The sequence below is a fragment of the Tupaia chinensis genome, unplaced genomic scaffold (genome assembly GCF_000334495.1).
Source record: "Tupaia chinensis unplaced genomic scaffold, TupChi_1.0 Scaffold000315_1, whole genome shotgun sequence".
NCBI classification, from domain to species: Eukaryota; Metazoa; Chordata; class Mammalia; order Scandentia; family Tupaiidae; genus Tupaia; species Tupaia belangeri.
Genome location: NW_006159808.1, coordinates 245,931 through 262,635, shown reverse-complemented (window position 1 = coordinate 262,635; position 16,705 = coordinate 245,931). Strand labels below are relative to the sequence as shown.

The 16,705-nt window shown below is 40.2% G+C and overlaps 1 protein-coding gene across 1 annotated transcript in view; it reads right to left on the bottom strand.

Annotated features, from left to right (window-relative positions):
• Nucleotides 1–14,516, bottom strand: part of BANK1 (B cell scaffold protein with ankyrin repeats 1) — a 235,995-nt gene extending 221,479 nt beyond the window's left edge. The window contains exons 1-4 of the mRNA XM_027772930.1: nt 14,276–14,516; nt 11,198–11,252; nt 5,131–5,237; nt 4,505–4,903 (exon numbers count right to left, since the gene is read on the bottom strand). Of these exons, the coding sequence (XP_027628731.1) occupies nt 4,505–4,903; nt 5,131–5,237; nt 11,198–11,252; nt 14,276–14,516 (802 nt within the window). The remainder of the gene's footprint in view (nt 1–4,504; nt 4,904–5,130; nt 5,238–11,197; nt 11,253–14,275) is intronic.
• Between the last annotated feature and the right edge of the window lie 2,189 nt (nt 14,517–16,705).

The window sequence follows — 16,705 nt, the reverse complement described above, 5'->3', positions numbered from 1 at the left end:
AATGGGACAGAGTCGAAAGTGACAGAGTAAGGGACAGACACAGCAGGAAGGTGGCCCTATGCGTGCATCATGACCATAGAAACTGGTGACCTTGTTCTTCCCAGGAAGTCTAAAGTCCTCTGTGGTGATACTTACAAATGTCGGTTGACTGTATATACATTTGCGGTCAGGTTATTTTGTACTGCATATACATGATGCTATATGAAACGTCTAGTTATGAAAACACTAGGAGAACATTGGGTAAAGAACCCAAAATAAGGGAAGGCATGGCTTAAAAACTAAAAGAAGAAGAAGTGAAGTCAAAGTGGTTCTAGAACAACAGAGAGGTGGAAAGACATAGATTTAAGGGGGCAGGGAATTTGAGAATTAAAGGGGCAGGGAATTTAGGTTTCTTAATTTCTCAAAAGGAAATAAAACACTCTGATGAAAGATGAATTACCAACTCTTTTTAAAAATCTTTTTTAATATTAAAATCTTTCCTCTAGAGCCTTGATTAATTATAAAATATCTTTCTCTTTCATTACATTTTGTAACATTTCCTCTGATTTTTCTCTGTCTTATTTGACTATCTGAGAACATTTATTCCTCTGACTTTCTTGGCATTTTAACTATTATCCTTATCACAGCATGTTTCCGAATTAATAGGCTTCTTTTATTCTTGTGTTATTTCTACATGTGATAAAGGGAGGTAAAAGGGGACAGTAAATCTTGAATTCCACATCTTTCGTCCTATATCACCCACTTTTTACCTGTCCCCAGTTTTGAAAACCAGATTTTCTGTATTCAACACAAATGTCAATAGGAAACATAAAATAATTTACCAGACCATGTATGCTGTTTATTTTTTTATAAAAAGGAATTACTTCCTATAGCAGTAATATAACACTATCAATTTGTTAAGGGTCACAACCCACAAAGTTATTTAATGCATGACTTAGAAATTGCTTATGGACCTGTGTCCTGGTGGCATTCTTGGAGTGCAGGCAAATATTTCATATTTAAATACTCTTTTTCAGATAATATGGCTTTATTTTCCATTTGGCACACCTAAAAAAATCAGAGTCCACAACTTGAATGGAAGAAAATGAGAGCTAATAGTGTTTTCAAAGCTGTAATATGTGTGTGTGTGTGTGTGTGTGTGTGTGTGTTTTCCTGACAAATAAGAATGGAAATAAATTTGAAGAAACAGCACCCAAAGGTACTCATAATAAAACAAGATAACTGAAACAATAAAAAGGTATTTCTTCAACATTTTTACACACTATTGGCATTATTGTTTAAGTGGCCAAAAATAAATATCTTCAAGGAAATATCTTCAAGGAAATAGAAATTATGGGAGTGAAGAGCCACTGAGAATTTTGACACAAATTATTAGCTCCTTTGTCTCAAGGGAGAAAAGTAGCACATAATTGTACTCTCTGTGTACTTTTTATAGTTTTCTCCATAATTTTCCAATTTTGACATTTGTTTTCCTTTCAAAAAAGAAGAAAAAACTTTGTATACTTGAGGAATGCTAAAAAGAGCTCATAAGAAGGTACAGATTGAAAATTTTAGTATAGGGCCAGTATTTCTCCTTTTCATTCCCAGAAATCATCTACCATGTAGACAGTGGGAAATAATTATGCAAATGCCCTAGGTAATGAAAACAGGAGACCCTGAAATCCTAGACCCAGATCAATGGAAAGGTTCTAAAATCAGTGACAATTAAGCAGAAGGGTGTATAGGAGGAAACAGAGAGGGGGGGAAAAAACTTAAAGAAATTACCAAGAAGCTGTAGATTTCAAGAAAAGCTAATGAACAATTTCCCCTAACGCTGAGGGCACATGCCCTGTTTTAACTGTAGATGTGGTGGGACAGTTTGCAGTGGGAGCAGTTGGTTTCCAGAAAGCAAAATTTGGCTAAATGAGAGAATATACAGAAAGTTTAAAATCGTGACTAAACATTTCACCACGGATTCTTTTTTTTTTTTTTTTTTAAGTTTTCGCTATAGGGTGTGTACGCTCGCCAGAAAGATAGAGAGAAACAGAAAGCGAGAAATCACCCCCCAGGGGGGTTAGCCACGCCGCCAATCCCTTCTCCTCCATTCTCCTCTTGGGATCTTGGGCATACACGCACACATGCCCAGCATGAGTTTAAGTCACCGGGTCCAGGACTCAAACCGCAGTCAACTACATGGGAGTCCAGCGACATCGCATTACACTAACTGCTGGTCCCTCACCATGGCTTTTTAAAATGCAATAAATACCAGTCCCTTTTCGAAGTAACTGCACAGTGCAGAAACGACAGGTGACAGGGAGAAGTGAGCAGGACAAGGACAAGGACTGACTTTAAGCTTTAAGTGCTCAACCAAATGGCACAATGGAAAGAAGTAAAAGTAGTATAAGAATGAAAGAGAAATTGGCAGGAACGGAGGAAGATGGAATATGGAAAGCAGAAGTGGGTTGAAGTGAAGTGAGGCTAGGGTTGAAGTGAAAATGCAAAATAAGCGAGTTAGATTGTCATAAAGAAACAAAAAGGATTAAAAAGAAATCACAGTGTGTGTTACACACAAAAGAAACTCAAAATGCATATAAGAGGAATCCCTGGAAAATAAAAACCATAATTATATTTTATTTAGATATAAGTAAAAAAAGAAAGTTCCTCAAATGAAAGTCTTGAACCTACGTTTGGGGAAATGACAACGAAAACAGAAGGCCTGTCTCTGGGCAAAATAATCAGAACTGTCAGCACTGGGATAAAATTCTGGCAAAATGTAGACTCCAAATATAAATGAAAAATCCTTTAGTCAGCCAGGCAAATACAAATTCTCTAAATTCTATAATTCCGGAAGGACGAGAGCAATGATGTTCTCAGGTAAACTATATTTCAAGTGTAAGGCAGGAGACCAACGCCAGACATGAAAACTCAGAAACGTAGCTTCCCAGGGACCTTCTTCAGTCTATTACAGTAGAGGCAACCTTCAGGCATCAAGAAATGATTAAAAACACAATTACAAAGGAGCTTGCCAACAGCGGAAGCCTCTCATTAGAATAAGGTTTCTCTCTCCTGAGCCTGCAGATGACTCTAGCTCTGGACGGCCTGTCCCTGACCTCATGACACACCCTGATTCGGAATCTCCCAACTAAGCCGCTCCTAAATACCTGAGCTACAGAAATAATCACTGCTTATTGTTAAGTTGCTAAAGTTTAGAGAAACTTAATATGCAACAATAGATATTCAAAACAAGGCTTAAAATGGTAGAGTGAGAGAGAGTGGGAACATGCTGGAAAATAAGGAGAGGCTGTTTTTTCACATAGTTGTTATCCCACAGCGGGAGAGGGAGAGATATAGCCCACCTTGTGCCCAGTGAGAAGGGCTTACAGTGAGCCATCTGGGACTGGCAGGTGATCCTTAAACTCACAGAGCACCAGAACCTGTGTGGGCCATGTTTGGAATGACTGAAGCAAGAAACTGGGGCTGCAACACTGCTTTGAGGGCAGAAGGCAGGTGGCACAAGGGTGGCGTCTCCACTGGGAGTGGCTTCCATGCCCAGAATTGTTAGGACTGAAGCTAAACGAAGGTTTCTACAGACACCTGTAGGCCAGGTGGGAGAAACATCCAGCCAAGAGAGAGCTCAGGGTGAATCTGACCATGAGGAACACATCTGGGATTTCTAGACCATAAATCTGTGTGGGTTGGACAGCCCACCTAGGAGCTTGGAGAAGAGGAAATGTTTCTTTCATACAGGAACTGCAGGAGAGCTTCAGAGAACTCCCAAAAGCCAATATCTGATATGTGATAGTGCCAATATAAAATAATAGCCCCACCCCTTTCCTGTAGGGGATGGAACCACATCTTGGAGACTGGGAATTAAAGGCAAAGTACAGGTTGTGAAAACCGGGGAGATGGCTGAGTTGGCCCCACTTCCATGTCAAGCAGAATAGAACCACGAAAGAGAGAAGCTTTAACATTAGTAAGTTTCTGAGTGTGGACAATCACACTCAGGGTTGTAATTCAGTACTGAACAGGGCCTTGTGTTCTGCTGTTTCACATAGGGTTATATGTCTAAAATTAAATGTCCTATTAAAAATGAATGAAAAAATAAGAGTATTTCATATTGTAATTGTAGATATCACACAATTAACAGAAGCTCCATCATGCTAATGTAGCCCTTCAAACTTTGACCTGCTGCTCATTGGTAACCATTGTGGGCTTGACATTAACTTAAGCCTCTGCAGCTAAAGAAGACACTAACTTCCAGAACCTGAGTGACATGTCACATATCCTCCTGTTCTGCTACAGGATGGCCTAAGGAATGTGTTGACAAACTGGTTTTAGAACTGATAATTAACTGGAATAAAGCTCAAAGAATTCATGCATTTTGTGGAAAACACAACCTACTGTTAAGTTGGCTTCCATTTCTTTTTATCTTCACATGAAATATTCATTGGTTAAAGAAACACTTGAAAGTCTTAATACTAAGAATGAAGCAAATACGCACAGAGAGAAGCTCTGGCCACGTTACCTCCGGATATGACGGCTTCGATCACAGAGATGTAGTCCTCGGGCTCCTGCTCTGTGGAGATCTCCCACCTGCTTCTGGGGAGATTTAACAATTTATAGAGCTGATCTGAACTCTTCACCCCACAGAGCAGAGTCACCACACTTCTTGGTGAATGAAGTACGTTTTCCAGAAACTGACATTTCTTTGGAGTTAGGCCTTTAAGCAGGCTATCTGATAATATCAAAAGCTTACATTTGTAAGAGTGTAAGCTTAGCAATTCCAAGTGCCGAAGAGAGAAATTCTCCAAGCGATATAACAAGATTGCTTCCCTCCTTACAACATGTAAAAAAACTTCCCTCAAATACAAAGCCCATTCTTCAGCATCTTCTTCATATATCACTATGATGTCCTTTGTATTTCCTGGAAAGAAAAGAAAATCATATATCACTTCTTGTACATTTGAAATGTCAACAGCAGGTTATGCTAGTTCTTAAAAGAGTAAGAATATTCTTTTAGCAATGTATTCATTTGCTTGTGCCGGAGACCAAGAGCATAATTTACATAGTCCCTATCATAATCGTGTAGACTACAGTAATGGCCGTGGTGTGATGCAGATCATGCTTTGTGTGAATGTGCCCGCTACTCACTGCACTGGGTTGTCGTTAAAGTCATGATGAATTTTTCTATGCAAAAATGCGTCAGGACTTTCCCGACGACGCCATAGGAGGCCGACCCGAAGTCAGCCGGAGGCCTCCTGGCAGAACAGGAGGTGCCGGCATGATCCCACCAGGAACCATTTCACCTAGATGATGGTCTCTATGTCCTTTCAGCCATAGTTTCCTTTTTTGCTAAATGAAAGTTTTAAAAACTATGCCTACATAATGAAGGTAATAATTTGGGGCAGAACAAAATAATTCACATGAAAAGACCTTAAGCTCTTTCTTCCTGGTGAAAATGGTACATAAAGTCAGATTATAGGATTTTCACCCCAAATAATCACCAAAACATAAAATATTTTCAAAACATCAACAGCAGAAATCAAGTGAAGTGGTACTATTTCACATCGTAAACTACAAATTTTCTGTCGATAGAATAAATGGAAGATTCCGGTGGAGTAATCCTAAACCTATCTCCCACCCCAGAACCAGTACTGGTGAAGAAAACTGGGTCCCAAAACCCTTAGGGTACTCCTCTCTCTCTGCCCCCTTTTTTTTCCCCAAAGAGAGATTTTTGCTATTGGGCATGTGTGTTCGCTGAGGATACAGAGTGAGGCAGAGAGAAAAAGTGAGAAACCACCCCCCTTGGTGGATGGCCACTCTGCAATCCCTTCTCCTCCGTTCTCCTCTTGGGATTTTGGGCACGCATGCACATGTGGCCAGAGTGAGTTTCAAGCCACTGGGTCCAGGACTTAAACCACAGCCAACCACATGGGAGCCCAGTGCCTTTACAACTACTCTACCTGCTGGGCTCCCACTCTCTGCCTTTTGGAAAGTGATCAGGCCAGGCTCAAAGCTGAGCTGGGAAAACCAGTCAAGTAACACAAACCCAACCACGCGTGTGGGCGGAGAAGAAGGCCTTGCAGAGGACGTTGGACATAGTCTCACTATCACGCAGGGTCTCCAACTAGAGCACCACACGGATGAATTGTTCTCCTTCCTGGAACAGGTTCTACCTTTCAGACTACAGCTTGGAGGGAAAAGATAGGGAGGGAAATTGCAAAGATAATTTATTTGGAGCATATTAAACAAAAGGAAGCCTAAACTGAGTTAAGAAAAATATAAGCAAGATGAAAAGATTGGTAATAAAATTCTAAGCTATAGAGAAAGACTAAGGTAAATATTGGCAACAATAACAGTGCTCATTATAATAAGGAAAGTATCAGGGTAGGCAGAAACTGCATCATAAATAAGGCAGGAAAAACTGGATTGTCCTTTAGTATAAAAGAGACCAGCGACTAAAGAACAGTGATAGGACTGTGACAGATGTATGTCTTTCTGTTACTTTTCCATACTGCTTACATTTTTACAATGAATGTGTATTTTTTTTTATTTTGAGAGGTTTTTGCTATAGGCCACGTGTGCTTGCGAAAAAGACAGAGAAAGACAGAGAGATAAAAAGTGAGAAATCATCCCCCGGGGGGATGGCCACACCGCAATCCCTTCTCCTCCATTCTCCTCTCAGGATCTTGGGCATGCATGCACACGTGCCAGGCAAGAGCTTAAGCCACCGGGTCCGGGACTTGAACCGTGGTTGACTACATGGGAGTCCAGCAACATAGTCATTAGGCTAACTGCTGGTCCTGAATGTGTATTATTTTATAAAAAAATCATCTTTTAAAATCAGTTTGAGAATTATCGATATGAAAAGCAAAATATCAAAACTCTTGTAATCCACAATCTTTTCCCCTCTGTTTATAGAGTGTGCATTTTCTATATCACTATTGTAGAAATTAATATCATTTTTTTGTTTTTCTTTTTAGAAGAGATGTTTGCCATAGGGTGTGTGCACTCAGCATAGAGACAGAGAGACAGAGAGCAAGAAATCACCCTCAGTGGATGGCCATGCTACAGTCCTCTCTCCTCCATTCTCCTCTCAGGATTGTGGGCATGCACACACATGTGCCTGCAGTGAGTTTCAGTTTCTGGGTCTGGCCATGTGGGAGTCCAGCAATGTAATCATTACGCCATCTGCTGATTCCAATATCATAATGATTTTGAGAGCTTTTGCATTTTTATTTGAGTTACCATATTTACGAATTTTTCAGTTCTTCTCATAATATGTCACTGAGGATGGATACTTTATCTTTCAATTCATTGATTTCTGCACAATGCTTAGCACAGTTTCTTGCATATTTACAAATTTTTCAGTTCCTCTCATAATATAAATGTCACTGAGGATGGATACTTTATCTTTCAATTCATTGATTTCTGCACAATGCTTAGCACAGTTTCTTGAGTAGATATTCAACTTATTTATTTATTTACTTATACAGAAGAAGAAAAAGACATCTGGCTGAAAACATATGGGAGCCACACACAAGTTGTACGTGAATCATCACTATATTTCTGTTATTCAGTGTGTAATGTCTCACCCTGCTCAGAAGCTAAATAAATATTACTTGACTGAACAAAATGTGATGCTGTAATTCAGTATTTTCATGTTTGGTGGGCAGTAGAGGAAGCATTTTCTTTATATTATATATATCCAAGGTAAGCTGCTCAATAGTTATAAAATAATTGGGGTAAAAATAAAACTAATAAATTACCAAGTGCTGAATATAACATAGGTTTCTATGTTTTTACACATGCTATTTCATTTCATTCTCAAAATTACCCTAGTAAGCAAAATTTTGCAAATGGGAAAAGAAAAGTGGTATTAGAATAAGGATTCCAATGCAGATGACCTGACCTGACCCAACACCTCTGGCAGCAAAAACACAGTAGGATTATTTAAGATTAAAATAGGCCAGCAGAGGTGGCCAGCAGAGGTAGTCGCTGCTGTTGGGATGCTACTCAGAAGGCTGAGACAACATGGGAGGCCTGGGTTTGATTCGGGACCACCCCAGACACCAGGTATAGTGGTGTGCATCTGGAGTCCCCGCTACTCAGGGGGTTGAAACAGGAGGATTGCAAATTTGAGGCCAGTGTAGGTAGCCTCTGTCTCTAAAATAAATAAATAAATAAATAAATAAAATGGTAAAATAATATTAGTAGTAATAATAATAAAGGCTCAAAATAGATTTTTTTGGTATAGACATGAATTAGATTATTCAAGTGACTGACTTAATTATGCAAAGTATATGATGTTTTAATAGAAATCTGGTTTCCTATGAATTAAAAAAAGAAGTAGAACATATAATGCACTTCTAAAGTAGACGGGGACTTCAAAAAGTTCATGGAAAGGGGCCAGCAGATGGTGTGGTGATGAGGACGCTGGGTTCCCACATAGCTAAGCGTGGTTCAGATCCCAGACCTGGTAGCTTATTTTCTCACTTTCCTGTGTTTTCTCAGTCTCTGTCTAGTGAGTTAAAATAACGATAGTAATAATAAATAAAATAATTATTTTTTCAAAAGTTCATGGAAGAAAGAAACTAAAGTATGAATCTATTTTGATGCAAAAAAGTTTTAAATCCATGCACGTTTTTATAATATATATTTTCCATGAGCTGTTTGAAAACTTCCCCACATGATTATCAATAAGGAACTTAAAGAACTTACTTCTTAACTCTAAAATTTAAATCAATAAAATGATAGAATAAGCTATGAAGACACACTGAGGTACAAAATGAGTGACTGTCATGTTATGTGTTTGGGTATCACACAGGCATATAACCATAGGAAATCAATTCTAGAGACAATTGTATTCTGTCTTTTGAAACATCCCCCCCCAAATTATACATGTAGTCTTTCTCAATACTCAATACTCAATAGCCATTTTATTTATGCTGCAAATTGACCCTTTTGTGTGTGTGTGTGTTTCTTTTCTTTTTGAGAGGTTTTTGCTATAGGGCATATGCGCTCACCAGAAAGACAGAGAGAGACAGAGAGACAGAAAGCGAGAAATCACCCCCAAGGGAGAAGCCATGCCACAATCCCTTCTCTTTCATTCTCCTCTTGGGATCTTGGGCATGCACACACATGCACCCAGCATGAGTTTAAGGCACTGGGTCCGGGACTCAAACTGTGGTTGACTACATGGGAGTCCAAAAATTGTATTTGACTTATATTTTGTAAATAACCTCTATATGATTTTCAAAAATGTGAAGATTTGCATTAATTGCCATCAGTTTCTTCTCCAGAGGTGAAATCATTTAAGTATTTTATTATTTCACATTCTCAATGATTATTTACAAAGACTTTCCATGTACCAGGCATGTTTTAAGCAGTTAACATGCATTCACGTTCAATCCTCACAAAACTATATGGAGTCGGTCTTGTTTCTCTGATATTACTGAAGATCTCATTGAGCCTTGGAGGTGAAATAACTTGTCAGAGCCACAGGTAATCATTGGTCTTTAGAAAATCAAGCCCTCCTATCTTTGAATTGAAACTGAGTCGAATCAAAACAAAAAACAAAATCCCTTTATATAGCCATGATGTTTCTTTTCCTAGTTCTACACAATAGGAGACTGTTCTCAAGTGATTTCTGTGGACCTGCAGACCCAACTGTTGTTTTCTATGAATCCTCAAGAGAAACCTAGTTGCCGTGTAACACAGCTTCCAGTTACACACCTGAACTAAACCAAGCCACAGTCATTCTTCTCCCCCATTTAAAGAAGGCTATTGTCATTAAGATCAGCCAACCTTTATAGACTGCAATGTGAAACAAAAAAGGATGGAATTGAAACACTGAAATATGAAACTCCCATTCCTGGAAAATTCCATCCTAATAAAAAAGGACATTACTATTGAAGATGCAATTAAGGCCTGCAAATAAGTTATTTAAAGCGTAAATCTCTAGGCTAGCGTAAATGACAGTATTGTATGATGATCTTGTAGCACAAAATAGAGCCATATTAATTTTTATAGTTATTGTCAAGCACCCTTTCAGGTTCAATAATGCCTTATTCATCTCACAAAATTTTGTAACAGATTCTTAAACCTGATGAAAATTGATATCAATGATTGCTTGTCTACCAGAAACAGATTACAATACGTTACCCAAAGAACGGGACTACGCATAAATCTAACCCTGCCTATTACATATGCGTAGCTTCGATGGCCGACTTTCCTCCTTTTTGAGTAAGATCCAATCTCATATTCATGTTTTGATTGTGCCTAATAAAAAAAGATTGTGTGACACATCTTCTCAATGTTACATTTTTCAAACTGGTAACCAAAGTGCAGAAGAAAAGAAAGCAGAAAATTACCACGAAATGAGTCCCAGGCATAAAAGATTTAGTAGTGATAACATGAACATGAACCTTGATATAATCACACACACACACACACCCCATGACTTAAATTATACAGTAAGCGTAACTGAATTGGTTTTACCTGCTAATTCTGTTTTATTATTTCTACAAAACTGGGGCTTTTCCAAAGACATTAAGGGAATGGAAGACCTCCAACGCTCTGAGGCTGCCCGGCATGGGAAGACCAGGTTCACCTGGAGCTCCCTGAATACACCCCACACGCGCATCCCTGTGATCTGGAGTTGGCGGAAGCTGGAGGTATCTCTTCCAGGGAAGTTGATCAATTTCACTTAGTCGTCGTGGCAGAAAGCGCCCAGTGTTTCCTGCGTAGTCCGTATGTACGTGTAGTGTGCTGCTGGTGCACAGTCCACATCGCCCAAGCCACAGTGTGGTGGCCCGGCGCTGAGCACACTGACCACTTCCCCCATTGCGGCCTGCGGACTTCCTCGGGTGCTTCAAGAGCGTCCGCAGCCCGGACTTGGTACCCAGAGTGGCGGGGGGGGGGCCAATGAGGGGTGGAATAAATGTGCACGTGACTCAGTCTCTCCATTGTGCAGTGGGACTATTCTGAGGTTCTACACATAAGCAAGGGTTTGTTGCATTATTATGCTCACTAATTTACATATACTATATATAATATGTATACATATATATTTACTATATATACATGCCATCGCTTTTTGCCCTTTCTTTCTCATATACTCCATTCTCTCACTAGTTGCTTCATGAGCTCAAATTCTAAGCAAACTACTTGTACTCAAGTCATTTCACAGCGTCTTCTTCAGACGGGTTTAACTTACTTCTTCCCTGGAAATCCATAAAGTAAAAACATAACTTCAAGATTATACTTTTCAGCTATGGTGAATGAGTAACAAAACATTATTTTTTATACAAATTCAGAACTTTCTCTCTTCCGCTTTATTTTTTTCTTTACATTTAATCACCATTCATCTTTTCAGTATATGACATGGTTTCACCCTAGCATGAATACAGTGGATATTAGTCAAGTCAAAGGCTTTACCATACACATTATTGCTGCTTCTTTTTAATAAAGATGGAAACAAATTATTTTACATCTTACAGGGCGACCATAGAAGGAAATCTCTTTCTTATTCTTTTATGTAATAAAAACATGGTATTAAGGTGTCACTCAGTGATGCCGCGGTAACAGCCCTCTGTGAGGCTGACCTGCATGGAAGGCTCCAGGTTCACCTAGAGCACCCTGAATACGTATGCTGGGAAGTGCATCCCTGCGATCTGGGGCTGGCGGAGGCTGGGGGTGGGTCACAGTGTGAGAATCCTGCTGGAGGTGACTGCTCTCTGTCTCACTGTCTCTCTATTTGTAGAGGAAATAATTACAGAATGATTTTTGCAAAGAACTCCTAACCTGCATATATAAACAGAAAATGTTTAACTCTTATGTCACATTACTTTTAGGCCTAGTAAGCCCTACATACTACTGAAAGAAAATGTAAGTACCTATTAGGATTGTTGAGTCCTACTAATTGAACAAAATGCATGGGTTATGCTTATCGCCAGGCATGGGAAGCAGCTTTCAACGCATATTAGCTCTTTCCAGTCAGGCCATCCATGTGTGAAAGCAAGAGTAGTGTATTCAAAAGTTCCTCAAAATATCTCAATAAGATACACAATGGAGTAAATATATATTAATTTTTAAAATCACTTTTATTCAAGTTTTTATATTATCTATTGAGTTGTTGGAAAAATCATGACATAGTTTTTCTATGCAAAAATCCATCAAGACTTTTCCAACAGTCCAAGACAGTATTTACAGACATGAGAGTGGGAAGTAAGAGAAAAATTAAAGAAAGTATTTCTTGGTCAAGATGGAGTTATCACAGGCGAGAATTTCTTATGCCTTTCCAAGTTTCTAAGATAATTCATATTTTTAAATATTATTTATTTATTTAGTTTTATTATTATTTTTTACATGCACTCACCAGAGAGAGAGAGGGAGTGAGAGAGAGAGAGAGAGAGAGAGAGAGAGAGAGAGAAAGTAAACAAGGCACTGACTGGGATTCCAGCCACGGTAGGCCATGTGGGGTCCAGCGCCTTAACCACCATGCCATCTGCTGGCCCAGATAATTTGTATTAAAAGAAGGAAAGGTAGAAGTGATAATTTGGGAAATGTATTCTGTTGGGGATAGCTTTTGAGTGTCTAAGAGCATGTTGTAGCCATATTTTGGAAACCGAACCATAACAATGATAATAATAATAGCAGCTGTGTTTTACACTCTCTTGCTATATATATATATATACATATCGTATATTTCTGCTAAAGATTTATTTAATCCTCACAAAAGTCCTATAAGGACTACTTTTATCATTATTTTGCAGATGAAAAAACTGAAGATGCTTAAATGAATAATTAGCTAACCTGCTCAAGATGAACCCAGATAGTTCAGGTGCTGTTCAAACCCAAGTCATCTAGCTTGATATAGCTATTACACCTCTGCTCCAGTCTATGGAATTATTTAGGATAAATCACTCAAAGTCTCCATTATCATATGGTAATTTAACTGAGCTATAACTGAAGCAAGAACTCATTATACGGAATCCAGAGTAGCCAAATCCCTTTCAGCTCTTCATTTCTACAGTTTTTAGAGCACTGTCACTGTCATTTACACACTCTCTCAAGAACACAGTGGATTAGAATACTACAGATCTAACTGGTAAAAATTAATAGGTCATTTTTAAAAATGATGAAAATAAAAAACTGTAGATTGTGTAGAGGTTTACAAATGTATTAAACTTACTTAGTGCAAGGTGGAGGAATTCTATTTCTGCAATACCTGTATCTTTCTCTATATTGATTCTAAGGAAACATTGATCATAATACTTATTATTTTTATTATTTTGCTAAAGGGTATGTGCACTTGCCAGAGAGGGAGAAAGCACACGCAATAGGGAGAGGTCATGCACCATCCTTCTCCCCTACTGCTCCACCCCTCCAAGCCTTTAAGATCCTGTGCACGTGTGCACATTCCCAGAGTATTTTTTGAGCTGCTGGGCCAGCCCTGAACTGTGTAGTTGACATGTGGGATCCAGCTTTCCTAACTATCAGGCACAGGGCTGGTGGAACAGTCCATATTTTATATTCCTTTAAGAAAGGAATACTGTGGGACCAGCAAATGGCATAATGGTTATGTTGCTGGACTCCCATATAGTTGACCACTGTTTGAGTCCTGGACTGGCGGCTTGAAACTCACGTTGGGTGTGTGTGCACATGTACCCAAAATCCCAAAAGGAGAATGAAGGAGAAGGGATTATGGTGTGGCCATTCCCCTAAACGGCGATTTCTCACTTTTTGTCTCTCTGTCTTTCTCCATATGTCCAGTGAGCACATGTGCCCTACAGTAAAAAATCTGTGTTTAAAAAAAGAAAGGAAGAAAGAAAGGGATACCGTGATGAAAACACTTGTAATGGGGCCAGCAGATGGTGTAATGGTTACATCACTGGACTCCATGTAGTCGACCTCAGTTTGAGTCCCAGACCCAAGTGGCTTAAATCTCATGCCAGGCACATGTACATGCATGCCCAAGATCCTGAGAGGAGAATGGGCAAGAGGGTTGTAGCATGGCCATCATCCCGGGGGAGGTGGGGGTGTGATTTCTTCTGTCTCTCTCTTTATCTCTGGTAAGTGCACGTACCCTATAGCAAAAATATTCTCTAAAAACCCCCCAAAAAACTCTCATATACATTTTAAGATGAACTGCAATTTCAGAGAATCTCAATGGCAAAAAATAGAAACACTGTCAGAACCAGTGACATGGCAGCATTACATCTCACTTGGGATCTTAAGAGCTTCCCCCTTCACCATTACTCCCTCAAGAGTAATCTCCTTAGGCCCCGGTTACCCTCTGTGACCTCCCCAGACTGATTCTTCCTGAGGTGAGACTCGATGGTCCCAACACCAGGCGCCTGTGGTGCCCCCAGGGAAACCGCCGTGAGAAGACCAGAAGGCAGGAGGAAGGAACGACGGGCTCCCTGCCGGCCCTCCCGGCCCTCCCGGCCCTCCCGCACTCTGGTCGTGGCAGCGGCTGCTTTCCTGTACAGGAAGCTTTTCCTTTCTTCTGTGCATTTTCTTCCATGGCTCATTTTCATGCAGCTCCTGTAACCACCTGCCCTCTCCTCCCCTCCCTTCCTCTCACAGGTGTAATAAAGGATTCTTGCTATGAGCCTGGATGCATCACTATCCCACTTTGGATCCTTCAGTGCTGCACATTTCAATAAATAATGCTTTTATTATTTATTTTTAGTTAAATTCTTTAATGGTGCCATCTGCTTCCTGCCAGGATCCTGATAAATGTAGGTGAAGGCGTGCCCGCGGGAAAGACTAGGATGATTCTGGAGCTGGGCTGTACTCCTGGTTGCGGAGTTCAGTAGCAACTCCTGCCAAGGGGCCACGGCACTCTGGTGACCTACGGCATGCAAGGGCAGCATGACAACGCGAATTCTCACCCGCCATGACGTGGGATGGCGAGTCAGTGGAGGAGAAAGGTCCCCGAGATGAAATGTCTGTGGAATTTAGCTGAGACGGTGGCAGTAGGGAGGACAGAGAGGTGGGAGGTGGGAGGGCATCACAGTGTCGCGGTTCGAGTGTTAACGCATCTGTCCAGAGACAGGGCCAGACCCCCAGTACCAGGCAGCCTCAACTCCAAAGGCTTCTTCTTTTTTGGAGAAGTTTTGCTATAGGGCATGTGCACTCATCAGAGAGACAGAGAGACAAAGTGAGAAATCACCCCCCAGGAGGGATGGCCACATAGCAGTCCCTTCCTCTCCATTCTTCTCTCAGGATCTTGGACATGAATGCACATGCACCCAGCTTGAGTTTAAGCCACCGGATCTGGGACTCGAACTGCAGTCGACTACATGGGAGTCCAGCGACACAGCCATTAAGCCAACTACTGCCCTGGCCAAGGCTTCTTAGACTAATATAAACACACTATTTAAGAAAGTGTAGGACTAAAAAGACTTAAGAAGGAAGTTTGGAGAAGAAATGAGGCTGAGAATTTAGTTTCCAAATGCCCCTGGATCTTCCTTAACAGTGGGAACCAGAATTTCCTTATAAAACAAATAAGAAAGCAAGTGAACAAAAACTAATAGTTTGCAGACTCAGAGACCGTTGACTGAGGGGACGTTAAGTCACCTGAAGAAAAAAATTCCTCTAAATCTTCTTGATCAAGTAATCTTTTCTTTATAACTGCAATGAATAGAAATAATAAGAAAGAGCTTTCGGTCACGTAGCAGAGACAGCAGTGACTAACCACTGACTAGCCTGAAGACTGAGCTCCCTTTTGTAAAAATATCTGTAGAAACACTGACCACATTGATATACCAAAGGTCTATCAGTTTATATTACGTATGAAGTATACAATTGGTGAAATTAATTAAACTTAGTCACAGGGAAAGAACAAGCATTCTATATGGCATGAATGTGCCCGAGCATGCAGAGCCATGTCAGCTGTCATGGGCCTGCCATATGGGCAAACTTTCTAGACATCCAATGGTTTGAGATATGTCAAGAGATTCCCCATAGGGGACCAGCAGATGGTGTAATGGCTATGTCACTGGACTTCCACATAGTCAACCACAGTTCAAGTTCTGGACCCAGTGGCTTAAAACTTACACCGGGTGCATGTGCATGTGTGCCCAAAATCCCAAGAGGAGAAGGGACTGTGGTGTGGCCATCTCTCCTGGAAGGATGGTGATTTCTCACTTTCTGTCTCTGTCTGTCTCTCCAGCAAGCCCACACACCCTATAGCAAAAAATCTCTCAAAAAAAAGAGAGAGAGAGAGACCCCTATAAAGACAGTTGCTGAATCTTAGCACTTGGTGGACCCCTTTGTATTTTTATGGACACATACACATTTGGGTATTCTGACCAATTGCCAGATAACCAGTAAGAACAACAGTTTTGAGTAAGGCCTCAAGTAAGAAAGATCTCTGCTACTAAGCTGGGTTGTGGTCTACAGTACCATCGTTTGAGCTTTGTCAATAATGCTTTATTGACTTCTAGGTAACTGTCATCAAGAGATCCACAACACATGCCCCTAAGAATTTGGGGGCAGATAATGCCATAGACTCCCAATGACTTTAACTTGTGGTTATTAGGTTTCCATATAAATTAAGGTCTACCTATAGGATACTAAATGTTTACATAATCTAACTGGCCATTTATGAGCTGAGTGCTCTATTATCCACCACATTTATAATTTTGGTTTTGTGTAACCATGTTTCACTAGAAAATGAATATGCTTTACATAAGACCAGAATTAGGCAGGGCTG